The 23,320-nt window shown below is 36.2% G+C and overlaps 2 protein-coding genes across 2 annotated transcripts; both read right to left on the reverse strand.

Moving 5' to 3' along the window:
- Positions 1-11,910: 11,910 nt before the first annotated feature.
- LOC104242938 (protein BIG GRAIN 1-like A) lies at positions 11,911-13,161 on the reverse strand. Its single transcript, XM_009798052.1, has one exon. The coding sequence runs from the start codon at positions 13,159-13,161 to the stop codon at positions 11,911-11,913; it is 1,251 nt and encodes a 416-aa protein (XP_009796354.1).
- Positions 13,162-14,056: 895 nt separating this feature from the next.
- On the reverse strand, positions 14,057-19,945 carry LOC104242937 (omega-amidase, chloroplastic-like). The gene is made up of 10 exons (XM_009798051.2): positions 19,652-19,945; positions 19,118-19,234; positions 18,320-18,544; positions 18,027-18,120; positions 17,516-17,590; positions 16,961-17,039; positions 15,830-15,845; positions 15,151-15,231; positions 14,849-14,931; positions 14,057-14,572 (listed from the first exon to the last, which is right to left on the reverse strand). Exons 1-10 carry the CDS (start codon positions 19,892-19,894, stop codon positions 14,485-14,487), a joined length of 1,101 nt encoding a protein of 366 aa, XP_009796353.1. The 5' UTR covers positions 19,895-19,945; the 3' UTR covers positions 14,057-14,484.
- Positions 19,946-23,320: the final 3,375 nt, after the last annotated feature.

Genomic DNA, 23,320 nt, shown 5'->3' on the forward strand with positions numbered 1-23,320 from the left:
TTTTTTTTAAAAAGTCATAGTGTGCTAATAATTCTTTGTCACGACAGGGCTTGCGTAGCGCTGTTATGACAAAACTGATAAAATTCATCTCGGTCACACATCCGCTTACGTGGTGCGGTTAGGACAATTTAAGATTATTCAAATCATTCTTTAACCCACAATCCATAAACACATCTATATCTTTTGCGGGGGTAGAAAAGGGGTGTGACAGAGGTGTGTGGGGGGTTGTGGGGGAGGGGGAGGATTAGGTTGAATACTTGAGGCAGTGAGTATCGATGTAGGAGTTTTATTCTAAAAAGGAATATTTTAAGGATAAAATAGTAAAAATCTTGGTCAAACTTAAAGTGCTTATAAGCTAAAAATTCATAAGCTGATGGTAACCAACTTATGGATTTTGACTTATTTTTGACTTATAAGTACTTTTAACTTTACCAAACACGTAGATAAGCCAAAAAGTGCTTATAAGCTGGTTTGACCAGCTTATAAGCTTATCCAAACACCCTCTCATTCTTATTACTTCTTCCTTTTCTTTTCTTTTTCAATTTGTTAATTTTCTTCAAACTATTAAAATGAGCATACCAGTACATAAGACATTCTGTATTCATACAGGATTAGAAGCATGGCGGCATTCTAAGGGATATGATATAGGCAGCAGGGTCGAAGCCACCTTTTGTTAAAAGTGATCAATTGACCATCCTTCGTCGCGATATTACGAAAAATTACATTATGTACGTAAGTAAAATAGTAGATTTTAAATGTATATAACATTTATTGAACACCTTTTGTTGGAAGTTTTTTTACTTTTTTTAAGTTTGAACACCCTTGGAGAAATTTTTGGCTTCGCCACTGATAGACAGTTTACCCTAATGCAAGTATTAGTGATTGCTTTCATGGTTGGAACCTGAAAATTATTGGTCACACGAAGACAACTTTACAATTACTCAAAGGCTCTTCTTTAATTTTTTTTAATTTCAAAGTGTTATGTGTGTGCGAACAAAGTCCTGCCTACATATAAGGTATAAAAATCTCTTAATGGTGTGAGGCCTTTTGAAGAAAATCGCATGCGAATAATATTACGTTATGTTAAGAGTGTATTTGGCTAGTTTAGCCCAACATGTTTTCAATTATTTTTTAGCGAAGCTAGAGAGAATCAATCTACTACGTACTTTGAGAGGTAAAAGTGTGTGTGTATATATACTTTTCCTGAGTTTAGAAACCATATATTCCACATGTTACGGCACCTAAACAAGTTGGTGTAACCAAAACCTTTATTCTTTATCACTTGTTTTTTTTTTTTCTGTCTTGAGCCCGAGGGTTTATTGGAAACAATTTTTCTATCCTCACAAGGTAAAGATAAAGTCTGCATAAACACTATCTTCCTTAAGTTCCACGGTATGAGATATTACTGGGTATATTGTTGTTGTTGTTGTTGTTTTTTCCTCTTAGAGGATGGGGTAATTTAAGAGAGGGGAGGGAAGGATTAACATAATGGTGAAAGTGACTCCATATTATATGTGCACTTGATTGTTAATAATTGTGTGAGTTAGATATAAACATCTGTCATTTTCACCCCCTACTTTATATCCTCAGTAAAATAATTACAATGATTTTTCATATCTTGGTCCCTATAGTTACCAGTATCATTCACATTTTACCTTGTTTTGCAAAATAAAATAAAAAATCCCCATTTTAATCCCGTTTTAAATTTTTACCTGCTGTAAATCAGGAACATGCACAAAGTCAAGAATGGTTGTTAGGATTTAATCTTCACAATACACTTTTAAACTTCTAATAATTCAACTTAGTCCCCAAGAAGTTTAACAAATTTAATCATGCCATTGGGAAATATTTTCATTTAAAAAGATAGACTTGGATCAAAATATTCGTCAAAAAATACGAAATTCTAGTAGTGTGACTTTTAAGATTAAGGAGGGTTTCTCTATACCTCCAAAATGTGAAGACTATTGTTTTATCTAAAAATTATCGCTATCGTACTATTTAAATAAGTTGTTCCTTCTTATTCTCTTTCAATTTCTGACTCCGCCACTATATATATTAAGTTTAATACAAAATAATATGCATTCCAAATGAAAAGAGGCTGCTTTACGGGCTGGCATAACATGTTTTAATTATTTGGATTACATTTCTATAACAAATTTTCCATTATTTGGACATAGCAACAAAATAAAATTACTAATATTTCTTTAGGTCATATGCAGGAGACGGTGCTAGGTTGGTGTAGAACATGATCCACATAAGCTTAACACATATTAGCTGGGAGTTAATTATCCGACAAGTTTATCATTAGGATAGATTGCAAAATCCCAATGTTTAAACACTTGGAGATAGGGCTCTTTCCTGACGAGCTGGTGTTCGATGGTGAATGAGAGACAGAGGAGCGCACTTTTCTAGGCCAATGGGTAGATCAGTGGTTGCGATAACTCTCTTGGTATCACACTTCGGCATGGTCGGGCATAGGGCCACGGACATAAGTCTTAGTTGAAGTTCCTATATTAGTTTTTTCTTTCTTTTGTGAATGTTATAGCTCCTAATTCTTTGGTAGCGGACCTCTTTGATAGTTCGACCTTTATCCCCCGTCTAACTCAACTATTCGACTACCTCTCCCACTCATCAAGGCAAACATCAGAAACAAAACTATTGCCAAGGGAGATCGGAGGTGTTTTGCCATGTGGTGGGGGCGGAGCCACAAGCCGAATTAAGGGTTCGGCTGAACTTAGTAGCTTTTGCTCAAACAGTATATTTAATGTTTAAAATCTATCAAATATGTACAAATATTAAATTTAGAACCCAATCATTACACTTGAAGTCGTGTACACTGTACAGTGGCAAAACCAAAATTTTCACTAAGGAGAATCAAAATATAAATATGTAAGCATGCGAAAAAAATCAAGGGGAGTCAACATGCATGTAGTATATATACATAAAAAATGACAATTTAATTTATTTATGCCGTGTAATTTTTTGACTAAGTGGTGTCAATTGACTCCCCTTACTAATGAGTAGCTTCGCCATTGATCGTGTACTAAAATCTAGAAATCATAAGATTGAAATTTTGGCTCCGCCCTCGGAACTTTTAAAACAAACATTAGCAAGAACATTGATACGCTTTTGGGATAGTTGTCTCTTAACTGATGAAGAAGAACATAAAGTATTTATGGAAGGCAGAAAAACACCGGTAGCTAATAGCTATAACGGGTTAGTTATTTGTGTATGAAATCGGGTGCACTATTAAAAATATACATGTAAATACTTTCCCAAATTTGATATTGTTTACATCAAAACCAAGTAACTCAATTAGAAAATATCATCAGAGAGGAGACAACCAGCTCAAAAGACCCCAATTTTTCGACTAAGATAATTAAAGATAGCCGGCGGGGGCGCGACTTATGTTCGTGGCCCTATGCCCGACCATGCCGAAGTGTGATACCAAGAGAGCCATCGCAACCACTGATCCAACCAAGGGAGTGGTTACGTCCAGTATGTCCCCCCTTATTCCCGACATGCTATGGTACCCAGGAGTGGGTAGCAGCGGGTCGCGTCTGTATCGCTGCGGAGCAACAGCCGCGTCCGGATCTGATCTATTTACTCAGCAATTCATCCGGTGACGGCTCTCTCTGTTGACGATAAAAGCGATGGTCCGGGCTGTCTGAAATAAGCGGTAATTTTTCTCAGTCCTAATCCTAATAAATACCACGTGAAGCGCGTGATCACCCAGATTCCTAATGCCTTAATTATCTTATATATATAATAACTTATCGACGTCAGCCCCCTTCCTACTCCAGCTAATGGAAAAATGCCTTTGAATGGTCGTAATCGTCGACAACCCAACCGACGTCCACCATAATATATATGTATATGGACGATACATTTTTTATATTTATTAATTTAATATAAATATCGAGTGTGACTAAATTTTATTATGCTTTGCGGTGCAATAACTGAAATGGAGTACTGACTATTAAGAAAATGACTTCAAATAGAAAACCCTTTTAAGGGTAAAAGTCTGAGGGACAAGTCAAGAAGCAAACAGTAAAATGTAGGAGTAATAATTACTCGTCCCACCTCAATTCTGTTAATTGCTTCAATTTTTACTGATCTTTATAAATAGAAGAGGTTTGGTTTGGTCTATCATTGATTAAGATCATTGATCTTCTTAGCTACTAAAAGATGTATTCTTACCGCACATGTAGTAAAAAATGATAGTTCCTCTGTTTTAATTTAGATAACATATTTTTTTTTATTAGTCTATTTTAAAAATGAATGATACATTTTTACAATTGAAAATAATTCAACTTTAATGTGATGACCTAAAGGGGTCATCACCTGTTTTCTTACCCATTTCGTGCTTCCGAGGCCTTGAAAACCCCATTTTTAATCGCCTCGATTTGCGTGCGCAGTCCAAGCGTGTAGCCGGAAAGCTTAAATATGAAATTCCGTGAAAAATGCTAAAATTTGATATTAAAATGAGTAAATTTGACTCCGGTCAACATTTTGGGTAAACGGGCCCGGACCCGTGATTTGACGGTCCCGGAAGGTCCGTAGGAAAATATGGGACTTGGGCGTATGCTCGAAATCGAATTCCGAGGTCCCAAGCCCGAGAAATGAATTTTTGAGTAAAATTATTTTTTTGAAATTTATAAAGAAAATTGAAATGAAAATTGGTTAGAACGTGTTGGTATCGGGCCCGTATTTTGGTTCTGGCGCCTAGTACATGTCTTATATGTGGTTTAAGATATTTCTGTAAAGTTTGGTTGAAATTGGATGTCGTTTGACATGTTTCGGACTTAAAACTCTAAATTTGAAAGTTTATGAAGTTTGAAGAAAAACTAGTGATTTTGAGGCTTGATTCGTTGTTTTTGATGTTATTTTGGCGATTTGATCGCACGGTTAAGTTCATAGAATGTTGTTGAGTTAGTGCATGTGTTTGGTTAGAAGCCCCGAGGCTCGGGAGTGTTTCAGAGTGGTTTCAAACTTAGAAAAATTTGCAGATTTGCTTCAGCTATTGCAGACCCAGTTTCTTCTACGCGTTCGCATTGTTCCACTCGCGTTCGCGATGCTCTAATTTTTCCTCCTTTGCGTTCGCGTCCCTGCCCTCGCGTTCGCGTAGGGTTATTTGACTCTGAGGGCTGAGTCTCCTTTTCTTCATCGCGTTCGCGTAGCTTTGCAGGATTTCCTCTTCGCGTTCGCGTGCCTCTTTCCGCATTCGCATAGACCAATTTCAGGGCCTCACCATTTTACTCTCCGCGTTCGCGTGCCTCCTTCCGCGAACGCGATGGTCTGTTAAGCCCTACCCTTCGCGAACGCGACCAGCCTGTCGCGAACGCGAAGGGCAATTTCGCCTAGTTATATTTTTAATTTTCAGAAACAGTAGCTACGCGATTTCATTAAGTTTTCACGAACTCCTTCTTCTCCAAGGTCCTTAGGCGTCCATTGAAGCTATCCTTCACCAAAGACTTCGTGGGTTAGTAATCCTTGCTTGTTTCCTTCCATTTTCTTCAACATCTCATGAATTCCTAAGCCTAAAACATGTAATTTAGGGTAGAAATTTGGGGATTTGGGTAGAGTTAGAGCTTTTTGATTTTTCTTGATTTAGACCTCGTTTTGGGGTCGAATTTGAAAACAAATTATATATTCGGGCTCGTGGGTGAATGAGAGATATGAATTTGGTCCGAACCTCGCGTTTTGACCAAGCAGGTCCAGGGTCAATTTTTGGGATTTTGGGAAGAAAGCTTGGAAATCTATAATTAGGCATTGGGTTTGATTTGTTTAGCATATATTGATATTATGAAGTCATTATTGTATAGACATGATTGAGTTGGAGCCGAATTCGAGACGGAAAGCGGTTGTTGTGGATTGATTTGGCCGTGGAAGTTGAGGTAAGTGTTTGGTCTAACCTTAGCTTGAGGGAATAGAAGTTGAGTCTTATTTGCTACTTGCTAATTGTCGAGTACGATGTATAAGCATGGTGACGAGTATCTATACATTGGTGTCTAGCATGATCGTGAGTCCTTATATTGCGAATATCCTGATTTTATTATAACTTCCATGCTTGATTGATGATTTCTATATGTTGTAGAGAGTATGTGAAAGGAAATTATGATATTTAAACTTCGTGGAGCAGTGGCTCGAGTTGAAATACAAATTGTGAAGGTATATGAGATATTTAAATCTTTGGAGCATTGACTCAAGTGATAATGTGAACTATGAGATGAAAGTGAAAGAAAGAGAAAGAGTTATTGGTTTATTCCCTTGCCGGGACGTTTTGTTATTTTGTTGATTCTCTCCCTTGCCGGGATATGGAAATTTATTGATATTGTTCCCATGCCGGGATTTAACTGTTTAATTGCATTCCATTGCCGAGATTTCTATCATTATTAGTTTACTTCCTTGCCCCTTATTTCTGATTGTTGTTTGGGTGAGGAAAGAATGTAAAGCACGAAGGGTGATGTCGTGCACTGCTTGATATTGTGAGGAAGAGTGTAAAGCACGAAGGGTGATGTCGTGCCGTACGATGTACCATTCCGTACTGATATTCATTGATTATACTGTGAGGAAAGAGAGTAAAAGCACGAAGGGTGATGCCGTGCACATGATTATTGATACGACTGATTTGGCGAGGATGAGAGTAAAGCACGAAGGGTGATGTCGTGCAAGTTTGTGATTTCTGATTCATATTAATATTCTGGCCTTGTTGTTTCTTTCTTTATTTGAGATTACTTATTTGAAACTGTTATCTCCCCACAACATGCTCCCCTTCCTTTATTAATTGATTACTCCTTGTATTTCTTTTCCGTTGTATATATATATATATATATATATATATATATATATATTTGAACTGCACAGGTTTACTTGGTAGTCTGGTCCTAGCCTCGTCCTACCTTGCCGAGGTTAAGCCGGGTACTTACCAGCACATGGGGTCGGTTGTGCTGATACTACACTCTGTGCTATTTTGCACAGATCCAGGTTTTGGACAACAGCAGCAGTAGCGTGGGAGCAGGCCTTCAGTCTAGTGAGACACCGAGGTAGCCTTGCAGGCGTCCGCAGGCCCGACGTCTCCTTTATCTTTCATTTCAGTCTGTTGTCTTTTGAATTCGGGACAAACAGTTACATTTTCTTTCAGACATTGTATTTAGTAAATCTTAGTAGTTCGTGAGTATTGTGACACCAGTCTTGGGTAAAGGCTTATGTTGAATTTTCCGCATTGCTATTTAGTTTTCTATAATTTAAGACTTCCGCTTAATATTTAATTCTGTTGCTTCTATATTATTGCCGAAAATTGTTAAAAGGGATTATGTTACTAATAAAAAAGTAATTAAGTTTGGCTTGCCTAGCTCCTATTAGTAGGCGCCATCACGACCCCCGAGGGTGGGAAATCCGGATCGTAACATTTAAACTTTTTATTTTACCCATTTTACTATTAATAAAAAAATTTATAACCACGCAATGTCATGATCGCATAAAACTTTTACCCGTTAAGCTTTTAAGATCATAAATTTTTCTAGAATTTTGTGTCGAGTCAAATTATCTCTATCTAAATTGAATTCAGCACCGATTAAGTAATCTAGACTCAAAAGAACACATAGGTGTCGTTTAGTACGAGGGAAAAAACATTATAATGCCATGATTAATTTCAGAATTAACTTATTTAATTTGGTAGGATCTTGATTCCGAGAATAGTCACGAAATATTTTATACCAGGATTGTGGTATTATTTCTATTACACACTTCATATCGAATGATAGCAATACTGGAATTAGTAATCATAAGAAAATATATTGTATATAGTTTAAGTCTTACTTAATATGTATAAACTTAAGTCCCGAAAACTGTTTAATGAAATACCTGACTTTGCAATCCGATGGATCTAGTCAGAGGCAAAGTCACCTTTTGCTATGGATGGTCAATTGACCATCTTTTATACGGTGTATATAAGTAAATATTGATTTTAAATATATATATATATATATATATATATATATATTAAACATTTTTAGTCGAGAATTTAATTTTTACTTCTTTTAAATTTGAACAATCTTAAAAAAAATTCTGACTTCGCTACTGAATTATAGCGTTGTTTTATTAATTCGCTGTGGACCATAAATATTATAAGATGCTCCCAACATATTGATTTTAAATGTGAATCCATCTCTACTCATAAGAGAGTAACAAGTAGAAAACAGTGACATGCCACCCATAATTATATTTTTTCAAAAAGTTGAACCACCCCCAATACTTAAAAAGAACGAATTGAGGCAGATTGGTGCGAGGGTGGGGGAATATTGAAAAAAGTAAAAGTTTTGAAGATCTACTTTTTAACTTTGCTTGCAAAAGTTCTAGTTTTGCATGTGCGCCATAATGCTTGATCCTATGCTCTATTTTGACTTCTCAAATTCTTCTATGGGACCTCTTTCATAATTATTATGGCGGATTCAGCATTTAATTTATTGAAATTAATTTTAAATTTTTTAACATAAAATATTAATTAAAAGTCATTTCTTGTTTTTTTGTATTTTAGGTTCATAAAATTAGAATTTTATCTGAGTCCCAAATTTTTGTGTGCTCTAACTCACGTCATTTGCATGCATCCGCATCCGAGCGATCGGACCCAAATCGCCTAAAATTTTGTCTAACCATAAAAAACGACCTAAGAAACAATAGTCATCGCTTCGCCATGATTGTTCCTCGTTTTTTGGTTATTTAGCGCCATACAATTGGAACTCCCCCCAATTTTAAGATTTTCGTGTGCTATAATCACGCCATCTGCATGCATCCGGGCGACCAGACCGGAATCGCCTAATAAAATTCGGGCAATCAACAACAACCTAATGAACAATAGTCATCGTTTCGCCATAACTGTTATTCGTTTTTTTTGATATTTTAGGACCATAAAACTAGAATTCTGCCCGATTTTCAATTTTAATAGTTTCGAATATATTTATATCTCATATTAAAAAAGGGTTCGACTTAACCCATATACGCAGGCGCGGATTCTTGATATAGCATATACTTTCACTTAGAAATTAAAAGTTTTTTCCAGGACTTGTTTATGTAAAAATTAATTAAATGTCTACAAATATTTGAGAGTAAACTCAATAATTATTCTACATTATTAATTTGAAATTACAGTAGGAATCATAAAGTTCAAATTTTGAATTTATCTTCGATCATTCAATCTTATTAGTTTTTCTGTGTCATTTGCTTCTCTATAGGGGTGTTCAAACCAAACCGGAAAACCGCACCAAACTGAAAAACCAAACCAAGCCGGTTAAAAAACCCGACTAGGTTTGGTTTGATTTGGTTAGGTATTGAGTAAAAAAATCTGAACCAAACAGACATATAAATATATAAATTTTATTTATATTTTTAAGACTTTATAATGATTTTTCTTTAGAAAATGTAGAAATATTTGGGATTCTCTCATGTATTAACCTTGAAAGCGTAAATTAACGAAAATTATTGTCAGACGACTAAGAAAATAACTATCATGTGTTACTAAAAAAATTCTCCTATTAGAATATTTTAATAGATCATATGTTTGACAATTTTTTCCATATTTATTAAACATATATTCACTTATCAAAACTTTATCTATAATTTTAATAAAATAAGATTGAAATAATATTCATGTAACAAAAAAACCCAAAAACCTAAAAAATCCGACAAAACCGAACCAATCCAAACCGATATAATTGGTTTGGTTTGGTTTTGATAAAAACCGAACCAACCCCGTCCATGTAACCCTACTTCAATAGGACTAACGACCGCAGTTTCTTTCTTCTTTCTCTTGTTGTTGGGCATAAACAGACACAACATAACAGCTACCAATAACACCTACCTGCTCTACATTTTTGTGAATATAATCTATTTATTCTTGGTCTTATTACACTATTTTTGTTGGCAATAATTGATTGACAGCGTTATTTTGGATCAGTTCAATGTAACAAATTCTGTTGAACCTAATCCCTTAACTTATATCTTTATCTATTTGATATCATCAATATTTAGCCTTGTTGGTGAGCTATTTACCCTAGGGTCGAAGCTATATGTCTGGTGGTCAATTGATCACTTTTTGTCAAAAAATTACACTGCATGTAAAATATTAGATTTTAGAGAGGTATATAACATATATTGAACATCTTTTATCTGTTTTTTAAACTTCTTTCAAGTTTGACTACCCGCTAGTGACATTGTGTGATCTGGATCTAGGCCTACACAGATTTAAAACGCATCATTAGAGTTTAAGACTTATTAACTCATATACTCAATATCGCTTTTGTGTTTTGATATTACAGGTATAAAAGTCAATCTTTATAAAAGGTAAAAAGACAAAAAAAAAAATAATTTAACCCAACGATATTGGTATAGAAAAGTTTAACTGTATTTTAATTGTTGGTGTGCTCCTTTTAACGACTCAATTTTCCACACCTACTCATCCCCAAAAATTCTAAAGACGACAACATCATAAAATACTGTCTACTTTGTTATCAAGGATCTTTCTTGTTCTTGCTTCGAAAGATGTCACTTTTGGACTTCTCTTCTATTTCTTGAGGGAATCCAAAAGTTGGAAATACACTGTGAAAATGTGACATTTTAGCATTTTCAAACTTTTTTAATCATTTCAAAACAGTGACATATGCTCAAGATAAGATTAAATTAATAATATTTTGGGGGTACCCTAGCCTAATTAATACAGTAATGTCCAAATGTAACATCTCAAAAAGTGAAGAAAAGAAATCATTTTTCTTCAACTTAAAGATACATATCCTAATCACAATCATTACATCTCGTGACACTCGACTAGGAAGTATTTTACAGTAAGGAACTTATCATTTTCAAACGAGCTTAATTAGGACATGTTCTCTTAATGATTTTGATTTAACAGTTAATTTTGCATATCAAGGTTAGTTTCTACTGAAAGTAAGCTAACCTAGTGGATTTAATGCTCAAAATCTAATGATAGGGCTAAGACTCCATTTGGAACTACTCTTTAGAACCATAGGGTTTCATAGACTAGTCCTCACGGTCGATACCGTAGGCAGAGGCGAATTTAGAGCGAGTTCTGTGAGTTCGAACTAAACTCATCACTTTCAGCTCGAATTATGTAAGAAAATTAAAAAAAATTACATATAGTACTAAGATTTCACTCATTTATAATGCTCAAAATCTAATGATAGGGCTAAGACTCGATATGGAACTACTCTTTAATTAGAACCATAGAGCTTCATAGACTAGCCGGTTAGATGATCATGCCGGAGTGGATCTAGAGCGAGTTCTGCAAATTCAAACTGAACTCATCACTTTTAGCAAGAGAATTAAAATTTACACATATAATACTAGGGGTCGTTTGGTTTGAAGACAAGTTATGCTGGGATTACTTATACTGAGATTCGTTATGCTGAGTTTAATTATCCTAGTATTTTCTTATTGACTGTTTGATATGTTGTATTAATTCTAAAGTTGTCAATTTTACTGATTTATCCTGTAATTACTGTTCCACCCTCTAACAGGTATAAGTTATCCCGATACTATTTTTAATCCTAAAATAACTTATCCCAGGATTCGTAACCAAACAAGGGATAAAACGGTACTAAATATTTATCTCAAAATTATTTTTGCTTATCCATCTTAACAAACGACCCCTCCGACTACACTCATTCAAAACCCAATTTTAGATTTGCCTCTGACTGTTAGTTTGTGTGCCCTTCATTCCCATACCAATTGGCCTTTTATGTTAGTAAAGCCATAGTTCTGAACCATTGTTGGAAAGTAAGAAAATAAGTCAGATATCTGAAATATGATACAAATAAAACTGGAGAAAAACCTAGTACAAGAAGACAAATCACTCATTTTTAAGTGTTTACAATGATGATCTAATGAAATATTACATCACATAACTAAACCCCTAGCAATTGCTTGATTCATTTTCAAACTAGTAGTTCCATAAACAGGTAACTCATTTCTAGTTGCATGAACATGACTAATCATGCCAATATTCTCAAGTTCAAACAAATCTGAACTTGCACAACTTCTACTATCATCTTCTTCTTCTTCTTCCTCTTCGTTTTCACTCTCGTAAAATCCTCTGTATTGATTCTTGTTTATATGTTTTCCCTCGAAGTTTCTGAAGCTCCCTACTTTAGGAACATGCCAAATTCTTGGTTCTTCATTCTTGAATATGCTCTTGTGACCACATATCGTAAGCCGAGGGTCTTCCGGAAACAGTCTCTCTGCTTTCTTGAAAGTAGGCGTAAGGTCTGTGTACATACTACCCTCCCCAGACTCCACTTGTGCAATTGCACTTGGTCTGTTGTTGTTGTTGTTGCTGCTGCTCTTGTGACTACATGGTTGATAATCTTCGTCAACAATTACACTAACAGGGCAAAATCTGACTGATCTTTTCGATTTACCTCTAGTCGAAGAAGGGGTACTTTTGTTTAAGCAAGAAGATCTTGAAGCCAATGAACATGTCACAGTACTACTTAAGTCATTCACTGATCTTGATTTCCTCACTGAACTCCAATCTTCCATACCTTGTTGGTGGTTGTGGTGGTGGTTTTTCTTCATATTTCTTGAATTGAATATTGAATTCAAGAAGTTTGCTATTTTCCCACCTGGTGAAATAGGTTGTTTTACCTTTTTCAAGTCACCATAAATTTTCAAGGCTCTTGTTTTTGTTCTCATAAACCTTCCTCCTTCACATTTTGGAGCTGTTTCTGCAGACAATGTAACAACATTTTCTGATCGAACAAGTATTTCACGAACTTGTCTTGTTGGTTTTGGCAATGTGTGAAAAAGTGATGATTTAGAGGTAGATCTTGTAGCTGACTCAGTTTCTGAGGATGAAAACATGCTTGAGTCTGTTGATGAACTTGAATCTGAACTAAAGTGTCTTGAGCTTTGAGTATACTTGTAACTTTCCATCCATTTCTCAATCAAGATTGCTCGTCGAAGACTAGTAATTTCTTGTTCAGCTTCCACATCATTGTTCCTTTTATTCGGAACATGGTTCTCTTCTCCACGTTTTTCTTCATCAATGGATTGGTAAATGGCTTCCAACAGAGAGGAAGAAAAGGATGGCGTCTTTCGCCTTTGCTGAAGCCTTTCCTTTCTTATTATTGGCTTTTCCCACGAAGACATTTTCTGAGTACAAAACTGAGTTTAACCAACTGAGAAATGTGAATATGAATGAAATGAACAAGGCAAAATGAGAAATAAACAGAGACAAGAATGTGAAAGGGGAAGGTGGGGGCTTATGCTACTGACTAGGAAGTAGAATGCATTTATATAAAAAGAAGGAAACTTAGCGCGCGTGCGTGTGATTCTGCCAGAATGGCCAAGTGCTGGTCAGTTTCCTTTACTGTCCTTGTCTACTTCTGGCTATTTATTAAATTTATAACCAACAAAAAGAGTACAGTAATTGATTACTCAATATTCAAATACTTCTTGTACAAAGGTATAATTATTATTTCAGAAGCACTTGTATCTCCAAAGTGCAAGGGTGGAGTATAAATGAGCATACTTCAAAGTCTACCAGCAGTATCATGAGATATCACACGTTTTGTTTTTACAATTTCTTTATAGAAGATAAAAGACCAAGGACAAAAGAAACTTTGTGGAAAAATAGTAGTAGTACTTCTCCATAGTAAAAATAATGTCAAAAATACCCTTGGTGGAAGTCATGTTTGACATTTTGCAGTAGTAGATTTGACAGGAGAAAAAGGGGAGGGAGAGAGAGAGACTCTCTCAAGTCTCAAAACTCCAGCAGATGCAGATCCATTAATCATGCAGTTGATTAAAATTCTAAGTAAACCAAATAGAAAAGAACAAAAAAAGACTAAAGCATGGTATCTAAGTGGGAGGGTAGAGGGGCCGGCCCATGCTCACGTAAGTTGCAAACAATTGCACCAACTAGCAGAGACGGATGTAGTGTTCTACCCACGGGTTTAACTGAACCCATAAATTTTGATACAGAACAAAAATCTGTATATAAATATTCATTAAATTTGCAAAAATAGTAGATATGAACCCATAATTTTAAAAATATAATGAATTTAATGCTAAACCTTAAAAGTCGAATCCGTAGAGTTTAAATTCTGGATCCGCCTCTGCCAAGTGCCAACTAGGGCTGGACCAGCTTAACACACGGGGGATTTCTTGATTATACAACAACAACCAACAACAAAAAGAACCAGAAAAAAAAAATCAAAAACAAAATGGGCATTTATTGCACTTATTGCAGTTTCACCCACATCACATTTGACTGTATCATTCCAGGCAAAATCTAAGAGGTAGTAATTTAAAGGCCTGTAATGACTTAGAAGAGAAATAAGCCATCTAATTGAGCAGAGATCATTGCAAGCATCACTATGCAACCATGCCATTTTAGCCACTCAATGGATCACTCTTTTGTCAATGATCAATTCAAAGATTATTTCATTCCTGTGCAGTATGGAGTGCACCTCAATTGGCCCCTGTGGAGTTCAATCTGTCAACATCAACTAATTGATACAAATCCCCTCGCCTTTGTTTTTGAAATGGAAGGTATGTTCTGTGCATCAAAAAAGGAGTTTGAGTAAATAAATGGGCCAGAAGAAGATAATCATGACTTCTAGATAAGCTCTAAGCATGAACGGACGATGGCGAAGTGGACATGTTGACGCCTCCATCCAAGAAAAGGGACGGATGATTAACCATTAAAAGATCATTTAGGATGACTTAACATTGACATAAAATACAGGGAAGCAACACACAGAAAGAACTGAACAAATAAAATGTGAATCCATATTTGATCTAAAACTGATCTGGAGGTACAGGAGAGACTCACCTTCTCTGCTCGATTACTGAATAATCAATCTCTGCTATTAGTGTAGTCTCCTCGTGTTCTGTTGTCACAAGCACTTCTCCAAACTGCCAGGTTGTGTGGGTTAACCAGCATAAGATATTTGGTTACACTTGAAGCCACATTTGCAAAACATGATTGTTTCTTATATAAAATTCTTTTTTCCACCATTCATCTGCTCGTTAGCAAAAGCTTTTAGAACTATTCCATTTCTTCTTGAAAAGTCACATGAGGAAAATGTTAACTAAAAGCTTCGAAACAAGGTACCTCAGACGTCAAATACTCACCGGTCCAACAAGAGTGGAGTGTCCCCAAGCTACATAACTAGAACCACTGTCTCTGGCAGGTGAACAAGTTGCTACATACAACTGATTTAAATACGTGCAGAAGAAATAAGACCAGATCTTTGGATAATAAACACAATCAGCTAACAGTGAGATTCAGAAGAAAATACTGCTCAAATCAGAAGTTTAACTTTTGTAGGGACAGAAAAAAAGTTCTACATTTGAATTGATGCCTATAAGAAGTAGAGTAATACTATGACATGATTTGATCCTACTGTTAACTAGAAACTTAAAATTCCCAGTCAACTATAAATGACAAGAAAGAGGAAAAGGATAATGCATTTTCACATCAAAGAAGCACCCCGCTTCTCACAGGGAAATTATAGTGTCTTCTATTTTGGAAATTTGAGCATTACTGAAATCCGTAATAGATTACATGGCCAAGAATTTAAATGTGTCCCCCCCCCCCCCCAACAGAGACAAAGAAACAGAAGAATCTTTAACATCAGATAAAGCAGTGCATTTGTTTCAGTATTGACCTCTTGAATTCTTCCAATCACAGCCACACATACATAAACATCAAAAAGGTTTCAATAAACTTTGCAACTAAAACTTTCAATGACCAATCCAGCAAAAGTAATATAAGATTAATATGTGGAGCATAGTGGTATCAACAATGTACCTGGCAATCCGCAGCCCTGCAGGTCAAGCAACATAGATGTTACTAGTTATTCTCTTTGTGCATGTAAGGTCGAATTATTCTATAGACTTCATCAAAACTTAAGTACATATGTAAACGAACAAAAAGGAAGCATCAGAGTGTCTCCAAAATTTAATGCATCAAGAAGGAACCAAAGCATTTAACGGATCTAGTCCCTCCATATAATTCAACGAATTTATTGTGCTCTTAAAGTTTTGACTAGTTTCCAAACTGAAACCTACAAGGACTAGTTAACATTTTAAAACTAAATCTTACGGAGTGATAGAAACAACTAATCAAAAAAAAAAGTTGCAGAAACAAAAAAAAAGAATTGGAAGAGAAAATAAAATGATACTAATAAATCCCAACACAAAATCATATGGAGTTGCAAACAAAAAAAACCATTCATCAATTTCCACAACTTAGCAATAATAACTTAGCCTAATGCAAGATGGTTAAACCAAAAAATGAAAAAAGAAAAACTTAGCCTAATGCACGAATAACAATGGTGTTTGATAAAAATGTTTCCAAGATAAAAGTCAATAGAGTAGAGCGCATGCCGCATGGTCAACGTTAACTATCAGCAATGATTTGTTGAAAGGCTCAAAGTACACTCTTAACTCACAAGATGCCCTTGTTTACTCCACTATTGGGGTAATCAAGAATAGGTTTTATAGGTTGTGATTTGTTTTCAATATCTCTGCATTAAGACATTTAACAAATAAACTATACAGCATGTGAAATGCTAACTATCCATTCTGATTTCATTTGTCAAGAATATCTGCTGGTATTTGCACATTTAGTTGCTAAACAGAATGCCAGAAACTAAGATGAAACTCAACATTTGACAACTCCTTTTCACAATTCAAGAAGATCTCAATATCAAAAGAGAAGATCACCAAGATAGCCCCCAATGATATTTTGTAACAAATAATATAAAGGAACCAAAGACAGCCCCCAATGATACTTTGTAACAGATGATATAAAGGAACCAACACATCCCTAGTAACACGCCAGCACAGCTTCTAAGGAATCACCCTTTATCACATGATAGACTAACAGTTAGTCACATATGTACTGATCAGAAAAATGTAGTTCTAAGTGCGTCACTACCTTGCCCGTTGCAACAACTCCCAATGCAGTGGACCAGTGGTCGTGTTAAAAGCGCCAGGATAACAGAGCAGATGAGCACCTAACATATAGGAAAAAACAGTACTTGCTAAAATTGAGCTCATAGTGGCATGTTAAACCAGACGTAAATAGCCCATTTACTTCCATTTGCAAAATCTAGATGAGGCAGGAATGCAATTCCTATGTCACAACTAAATTATGGTCTGGGTAATGCCCATTTTATGATGTAGAGAATATGATGAACCACATATTCTGCAGTGTATTTCAACTGTCTTTAACTTGCCAATGCTTCCATTCCGATCACAAAAACGTACAATCGTTCAATGTCTTAGAAGTGAAGAACTTCTTTTGATAGGAGATCAGAAGCGAAGAACTTAACTTGGACGTCTACAAAGTTCAGTAGAATAGGAGAAGACAGAAAGGATAGGTCTTCTGGATGAACATTACATAACAAAGCAGAATAACTTCCTTGCATAGGGAGAAGATGGGAAAGTAAAATAATGCTAGTACACAAATTAAGAAGGAGATAACTAATACCTCTTGCAGCATAGATAGCTGCCAGTTCTTGGAAGCGAATGTCGTAGCATATACCAATACCAATACGACCAACCTCTGTGTATGAAATTCACAGTTACTTCTTCTAGCTCTACTCAATGGTAGCAAATACTTTGGTAAAAAACCACAGAAACATTACACACATTTGCATCAATTAAATTCAGGAAAAAAGAAAAATGTTGGAAATATGATGTGCATCATTCCTAGTGAAGAACTGCAGCGAACAAGATATCTTCAAAAAGTGGACATCAGTACAAAAGAATAAAACAGCAAGTGCTGATTATTAGATTGACACTCACCATCAGACTTAGAAAATAGTTGCAAGTTTCCTCCTACGCCAGAATACCTTATAAACTTTTAACTTGAACTAGGCAAACAAGGGCATAACCAACCAATCAAAAAAAAAAGCATAACCAACTTGTAGCTCCAAAGTTTAGACCAAATTGAATACGTTAACAATGTATAACTTAATTCGGTATAAAGCTTGTCTAACCTGTGTCTACAATAGTAGGTCTGACTCCAGCTGTAAGAGTCTTTGATTCTTTGAAAGTCATCTTTCCTGGAATGTCAATGTCAAAGAGATGTATCTGCAAAATATTGCTTTCTGGTTGAATTAGTTAAACCACAAAGGAAGGCTCAAGAATTCCAAACAAAACAATTAAATAAATTTATGAGAAGTAGATATGATGAACACATTTGGATTGCAAACGCTTGTGTCATAATCATTTTTCTTCTTTGTGTGTTTTTCTTATAACTCTTTCCAAATGAGATAGCAAATGTGCAGACCTTCCTATGCTTGGCCATAAGCTTTCCGTCTGTGCCAAAGACACAACAAGTGTTATATAATTTATCACCGGTGCGTTCAGGTATAGAGCCACCAATAATTGTAATCTTTAGACTCCGAGAAACTTCAGATAACATCCTAGTTGAAGGAGACGCATCTCCACCAGCATCAATGTCCTCCGCATATACTGGAAAACTGTCATTGGAATATGGACTATTCCATATTTCCTGTCATAGTAGGAAGCAGTTGTGTTAATTTAATACTTACTTTGAAACAGGAGGAGAAGCGTAAAAAGAGATACTAATGGAGCAAACCGTTGAATGTAAACAATAGTAAGACAGAATAGGGCATTAAGCATCATGAGTTGAACAATGTCAGAGAAAGATCTTAGAACTCTCTCACTGCAAATACAAAGAAATGCAGGACAGAAAATAAAGACTATCTTCATAATCATAACTGAGGAAAGCAAATTAAGAACAAGGAAATAGTTATGTAAAACATTTTGATAGCAGAGAAAGATTCTATTTCTTATGCTTTCAGATTTTTCGGAACACTTAATATCATAATATAGTTCAGAAATGAACTTAAGGCCCGTTATTCGTGGAATTCTGATATCAAAAGCCTCCAATAAACCATGCGAGGCATAGTGTGATGAATCTTGACAGTAATAACAGAATAAAATGCAGATACCCTACTGGCAACAGAATGTGTCTCTCCACGACTCCACCTTACTAAAGTCTAGAGAGACACTGTGTTGAGCTAGTTCAGCGACCATTTTCAGAAAATAAAAAGAAACTTACAGGGAGAAGAATAAGCTGAGCACCCTTGCCTGCAGCATCTTCTATTGCCTGCTTAGCATGAGCAATGTTTCTCTCCTTGTCGGTAGTTACAGATAATTGGCAAAGAGCAATCTTGAACTGATGCACCAAAGCAAAATACACATCATAATGCAGCTCTAAACCGTAAAATTATTGCTCAAGTTGAAATGGCAGTCCATAAACAAGAAAAAATGTTCAAATTTTTTGAACTTTATGAGCTTTTAAATTATCTCCTCATTTGACTGTAAATATATAGTAGTAAAAAAAAAAGTTCACAAATGTAATTATAACCATGACAATATTAAATCAGTATGATCATTTGGTATTACTGAACCAATTCAAACACATAAGTTAACGCCTTTGAATACAACAAAATTGGACTAAATTTTGTAGCCCAATATATAGCTATTCAAAAAAGACAGCATTTTGCAACTTGAAGTCCGCATAAAAGAATTAAAGAGAAAATTGAATTGATAAATATATGCAAAATGATAATAAAAAGTGAGTAAAAGTTGCCTTGGTGACAGGAGGAGTAGGCAAGGGAAGTGCTGCAGGAACCCTAGCTTCCTCAGCCTTGAACGAAGCTTCCATTGTTGCTGAAACAATGGAACGCGAAAACTTCGAGAAGTTTCTCTTATTGACGAAATTGCTGTGATGAATTAACGAAAATGCAGAATCTGAGCGAAATTTGAAAGATAGAGAGGAATTGGTAAATGGAAGAACGTTACGGTAGCAAGTCGAGATTCCAGTGGCTTTCATTTTCAGAGCTGGTTTTTGTGCTAGCACCTGGGTTTACTTGTACGATTCGTGAGGAAGTCCAGTTCTGTTTTATTAGCCCCTTTTCTTTGGGAAAGATGGCAATAAGATCCCTTAATTTTTCGAAAATAATATTAGTTTTATTTTATTCAGCCCTTTTTCTTTGGGAAGATGGCAATAAGATCCCTTAATTTTTCGAAAATAATATTTGGATATAGTGGCTCAAATTTGGGATCTTTAAACCTATATATATATATATAGTTATATACATAGATTATACACATGTAATACATAAGTTAAGCATATATGATACATTCAATGACTATTAGTTTAAGCGGATGGGTGGTCGACTATTTGGGTTAATTCTTCAACAATATTTCACGATCTAAGTCATGCAACTTAAAGGTAAAAATTTCATGGCGTAACCTATTTGGAAGCTCCATTTAACCGATTGCCAGTTTTTTGAAAAATAATAATAATAATTGGTACTAGTTAGTATAGGGAAGCTTTAGGCAATTGCTCTTAATCTACTTTTTGGTATCGTATAGTAGTGCGTTCGAATCCATTGTAAAGCGAGTCTTGAATTTTGAATATGAAAAGAAAGTTTAAGTCAAGTGGATGTTGTTGGAAAAACTTGGAAGCATTAGCATATCAACATTGTCATAAGCTTGAAGAAGTGGGTGCTAAATTTTAAATATAAAAATTGAGTTTAAATCAAGTGTGTATTGGAAAAGCTTGGAGACATTGAAATCACGTTGTCGCAAGCCTGAAGAAGCGGGTCTTGAATTTTGAATATAAAAAATAAGTTTAAATCAAGTGAGCGTTGTTGAAAGAGCTTAATACACGGAAAGTTCCAACATGATATATTTGTATACGGTTAAAATCGGGATTGCCCTTCGAGACTGGAACATGATAAGCCAAGATTCAACCTCGTATTATATCGAACCATGGTGCAAAGTTAGATCGCCGAGCTCGTGACCCAAAGACCTATTAAGATCGAGAACGGCCAAGATCGAGACCAAGCAAGATAGAAATCGAGTGAGATCGAGGGAAGCTTACCAAGCCAAATCATGGAGAGCCGAAATATCCGCAATCGGGGAGGATCACGACAAAAATCCCGGTACGTATCAAGAAGAGGCTGATTAATTAGCTAATCATGAGATTTCTTACCTCATATAGAATTGTATCACGAGTAGGACTTCCCCATTATATAAAGAGGGTATGATCATTTGTAAAAGATATCATTTTCACGCAATACAAAGAAATATACTGTCATTTTCTAGCTTTCATTATCTTGTTATTCTGTTCATAAGCCAGTTGAAACATTTTTTGGTTCAAAGGTGTCTGAACTCGAGGGCCAATACTATTCAATTTGTGTGATTTGCATTTACTCTTTTATCGTCAATTTCATTACTAGTTTATTCTTCTTAATTTTGTACCAAGTTATATCACGTGTCCTTGAAATCGCGTATAAATTCAATTGTTATCCGATTTTAGGGTAAACAATTTGGCGCCCACCGTGGGCTAAGGATAATAGTGATTACCTGGTACAAACTTTTGTGTCACACACTATTTTACACTTGTTCTTTGAAGTATCTTTGATTACAGGACTGAAAAATGTCGAACTCTCAGCCAGCACCCCAACACATTGACAATGATTTCGGCCACCACAGCGAAAATGATAACATAGCACCAGGGAACAATGTACCCTCGGTTGGCCTCGATGGAGTCCCAGCTATAGATCCAATCGACTTTGTTCACATGTAGCCATCAACGAAAATTTGACCGTTGATCTCGAAGGCAACGTCCGTGGAGATGCTCGATCAGCAGCACAAAGCACACGTAGTGGTGAAGATGGCAGGATCAGCCTGCAGGTGATCTTTGAAATGTTGCAGGCTCAGTAGGTAGCAATAGCCCAGCTCCAAAACCATAATCACACACCGTACAGGGTCGAGCTCGAGCCATCCTAGGAAGTTGTACGCAGGGTCGAATCGATTTCAAAAAAATCAAGCGAGAAATAGTCGGAGACCAACCCTGTGGTCATGAAAATGCTCGAAGAACTGACAAAATGAATTGAGTCGGGGGAAAAGAAGACCGAGGCAAACGACAAGAAGGTGGAAACTTATAACTCCAGGGTTGATCAAATCTAAGGCGCACCACCGCTATTGAAAGGACTGGATTCCAAAAAATTCATACAAAAAACTTTTCCCCCGAGCGCGACTCCAAATACAATCCCCATGAAGTTTCTTATGCCCGAGATTCCTAAGTATAATGGAACGACCGATCCAAAGAGCACGTCACCCCCGAGAGGGAATGATCTAGAGGATGACGAGATTGAATCCGTCTTGCTAAAGAAGTTCGGGGAGACCCTGTCAAAGGGAGTTATGATATGGTACCATAATTTACCACCTAATTCTATTGACTCGTTTGCTATACTTGCAGATTCTTTTGTAAAGGCATATGACGGGGCCATCAAGGTCGAAACCAGAAAGTCGGACCTTTTAAAGGTAAGGCGGAAGGACAATGGAATGCTCAGGAAATTTGTGTCTCGATTCCAAATGGAGCGGATGGACTTGCCATTGGTCGCTGATGATTGGGTTGTTCAAGCTTTCACTCAAGGGCTCAACGTTCGAAGCTCAGTGGCTTCACAACAATTGAAGCAGAATTTGATAGAATACCCAGCTATTACTTGGGCCAATGTACATAATCGGTATCAATCAAAGATCAGGGTTGAGGATGATCAACTTGGGGCTCTTTCAGGGTCCGTTTATCCTATCAGACACGTCGATAGAATCAAGAGGGATATTAACCAAGAACCAAGGTCAAACAGAGATCAATATGTACCATATAATGGAGATCGTAGGAGCGGCGAATCTGTGTGAAATTCTCCATGAAATGAAAGAAGAAATGATCAAGGCCAGAGCTCTTGAGGACTCATGAGCAAGAATGACTTCAAAAGATCTATTGGACCCAAAGAGGCACCACGATTGTCACTGTATAACTTTAATGCTAATGCGGCTGCCATCGTATCGGCTATCAGGTGCATTAAAGAAACCAAATGGCCTCGACCTGTGCAAACTGAGCCAACACAAAGGGATCCCAACCAAGTATGCAAATATCATGGCACACATGGCTACAGGATGGAGGATTGTCGACAATTGAGGGAAGAAGTAGCCCGGTTGTTCAACAACGGTCACCTTCGAGAATTTCTGAGTGACCGAGCTAAGAATCACTTCAGAAATAGGGACTCCAACAAACAAAATGAACACGACAAACCCCAGAATCTCATTCATATGATCATCAGAGGGGTCAATGTTCCTCAAGGTCCGATGATAAAACATACCAAAGTGTCAATCACAAGGGAAAAATGGACTCGAGATAACCTACCAGAAGGGAATCTATTTTCAACGACGAGGATGCAAAAGGAAT

This window comes from Nicotiana sylvestris, chromosome 7 (assembly GCF_000393655.2).
Source record: "Nicotiana sylvestris chromosome 7, ASM39365v2, whole genome shotgun sequence".
NCBI classification, from domain to species: domain Eukaryota; kingdom Viridiplantae; phylum Streptophyta; class Magnoliopsida; order Solanales; family Solanaceae; genus Nicotiana; species Nicotiana sylvestris.

Excerpts from the sequence above, each read along its gene's own strand:
- LOC104242938 (XM_009798052.1), bottom strand. The coding sequence starts at position 13,161 with ATGTCTTCGTGGGAAAAGCCAATAATAAGAAAGGAAAGGCTTCAGCAA.
- LOC104242937 (XM_009798051.2), bottom strand. The coding sequence starts at position 19,894 with ATGAAAGCCACTGGAATCTCGACTTGCTACCGTAACGTTCTTCCATTT. Across the intron at positions 18,121-18,319 it reads TTATGGCCAAGCATAGGAAG|ATACATCTCTTTGACATTGA; the intron begins GTCTGCACATTT and ends AATATTTTGCAG. Across the intron at positions 14,573-14,848 it reads TCAGTAATCGAGCAGAGAAG|AACATACCTTCCATTTCAAA; the intron begins GTGAGTCTCTCC and ends TTTGATGCACAG.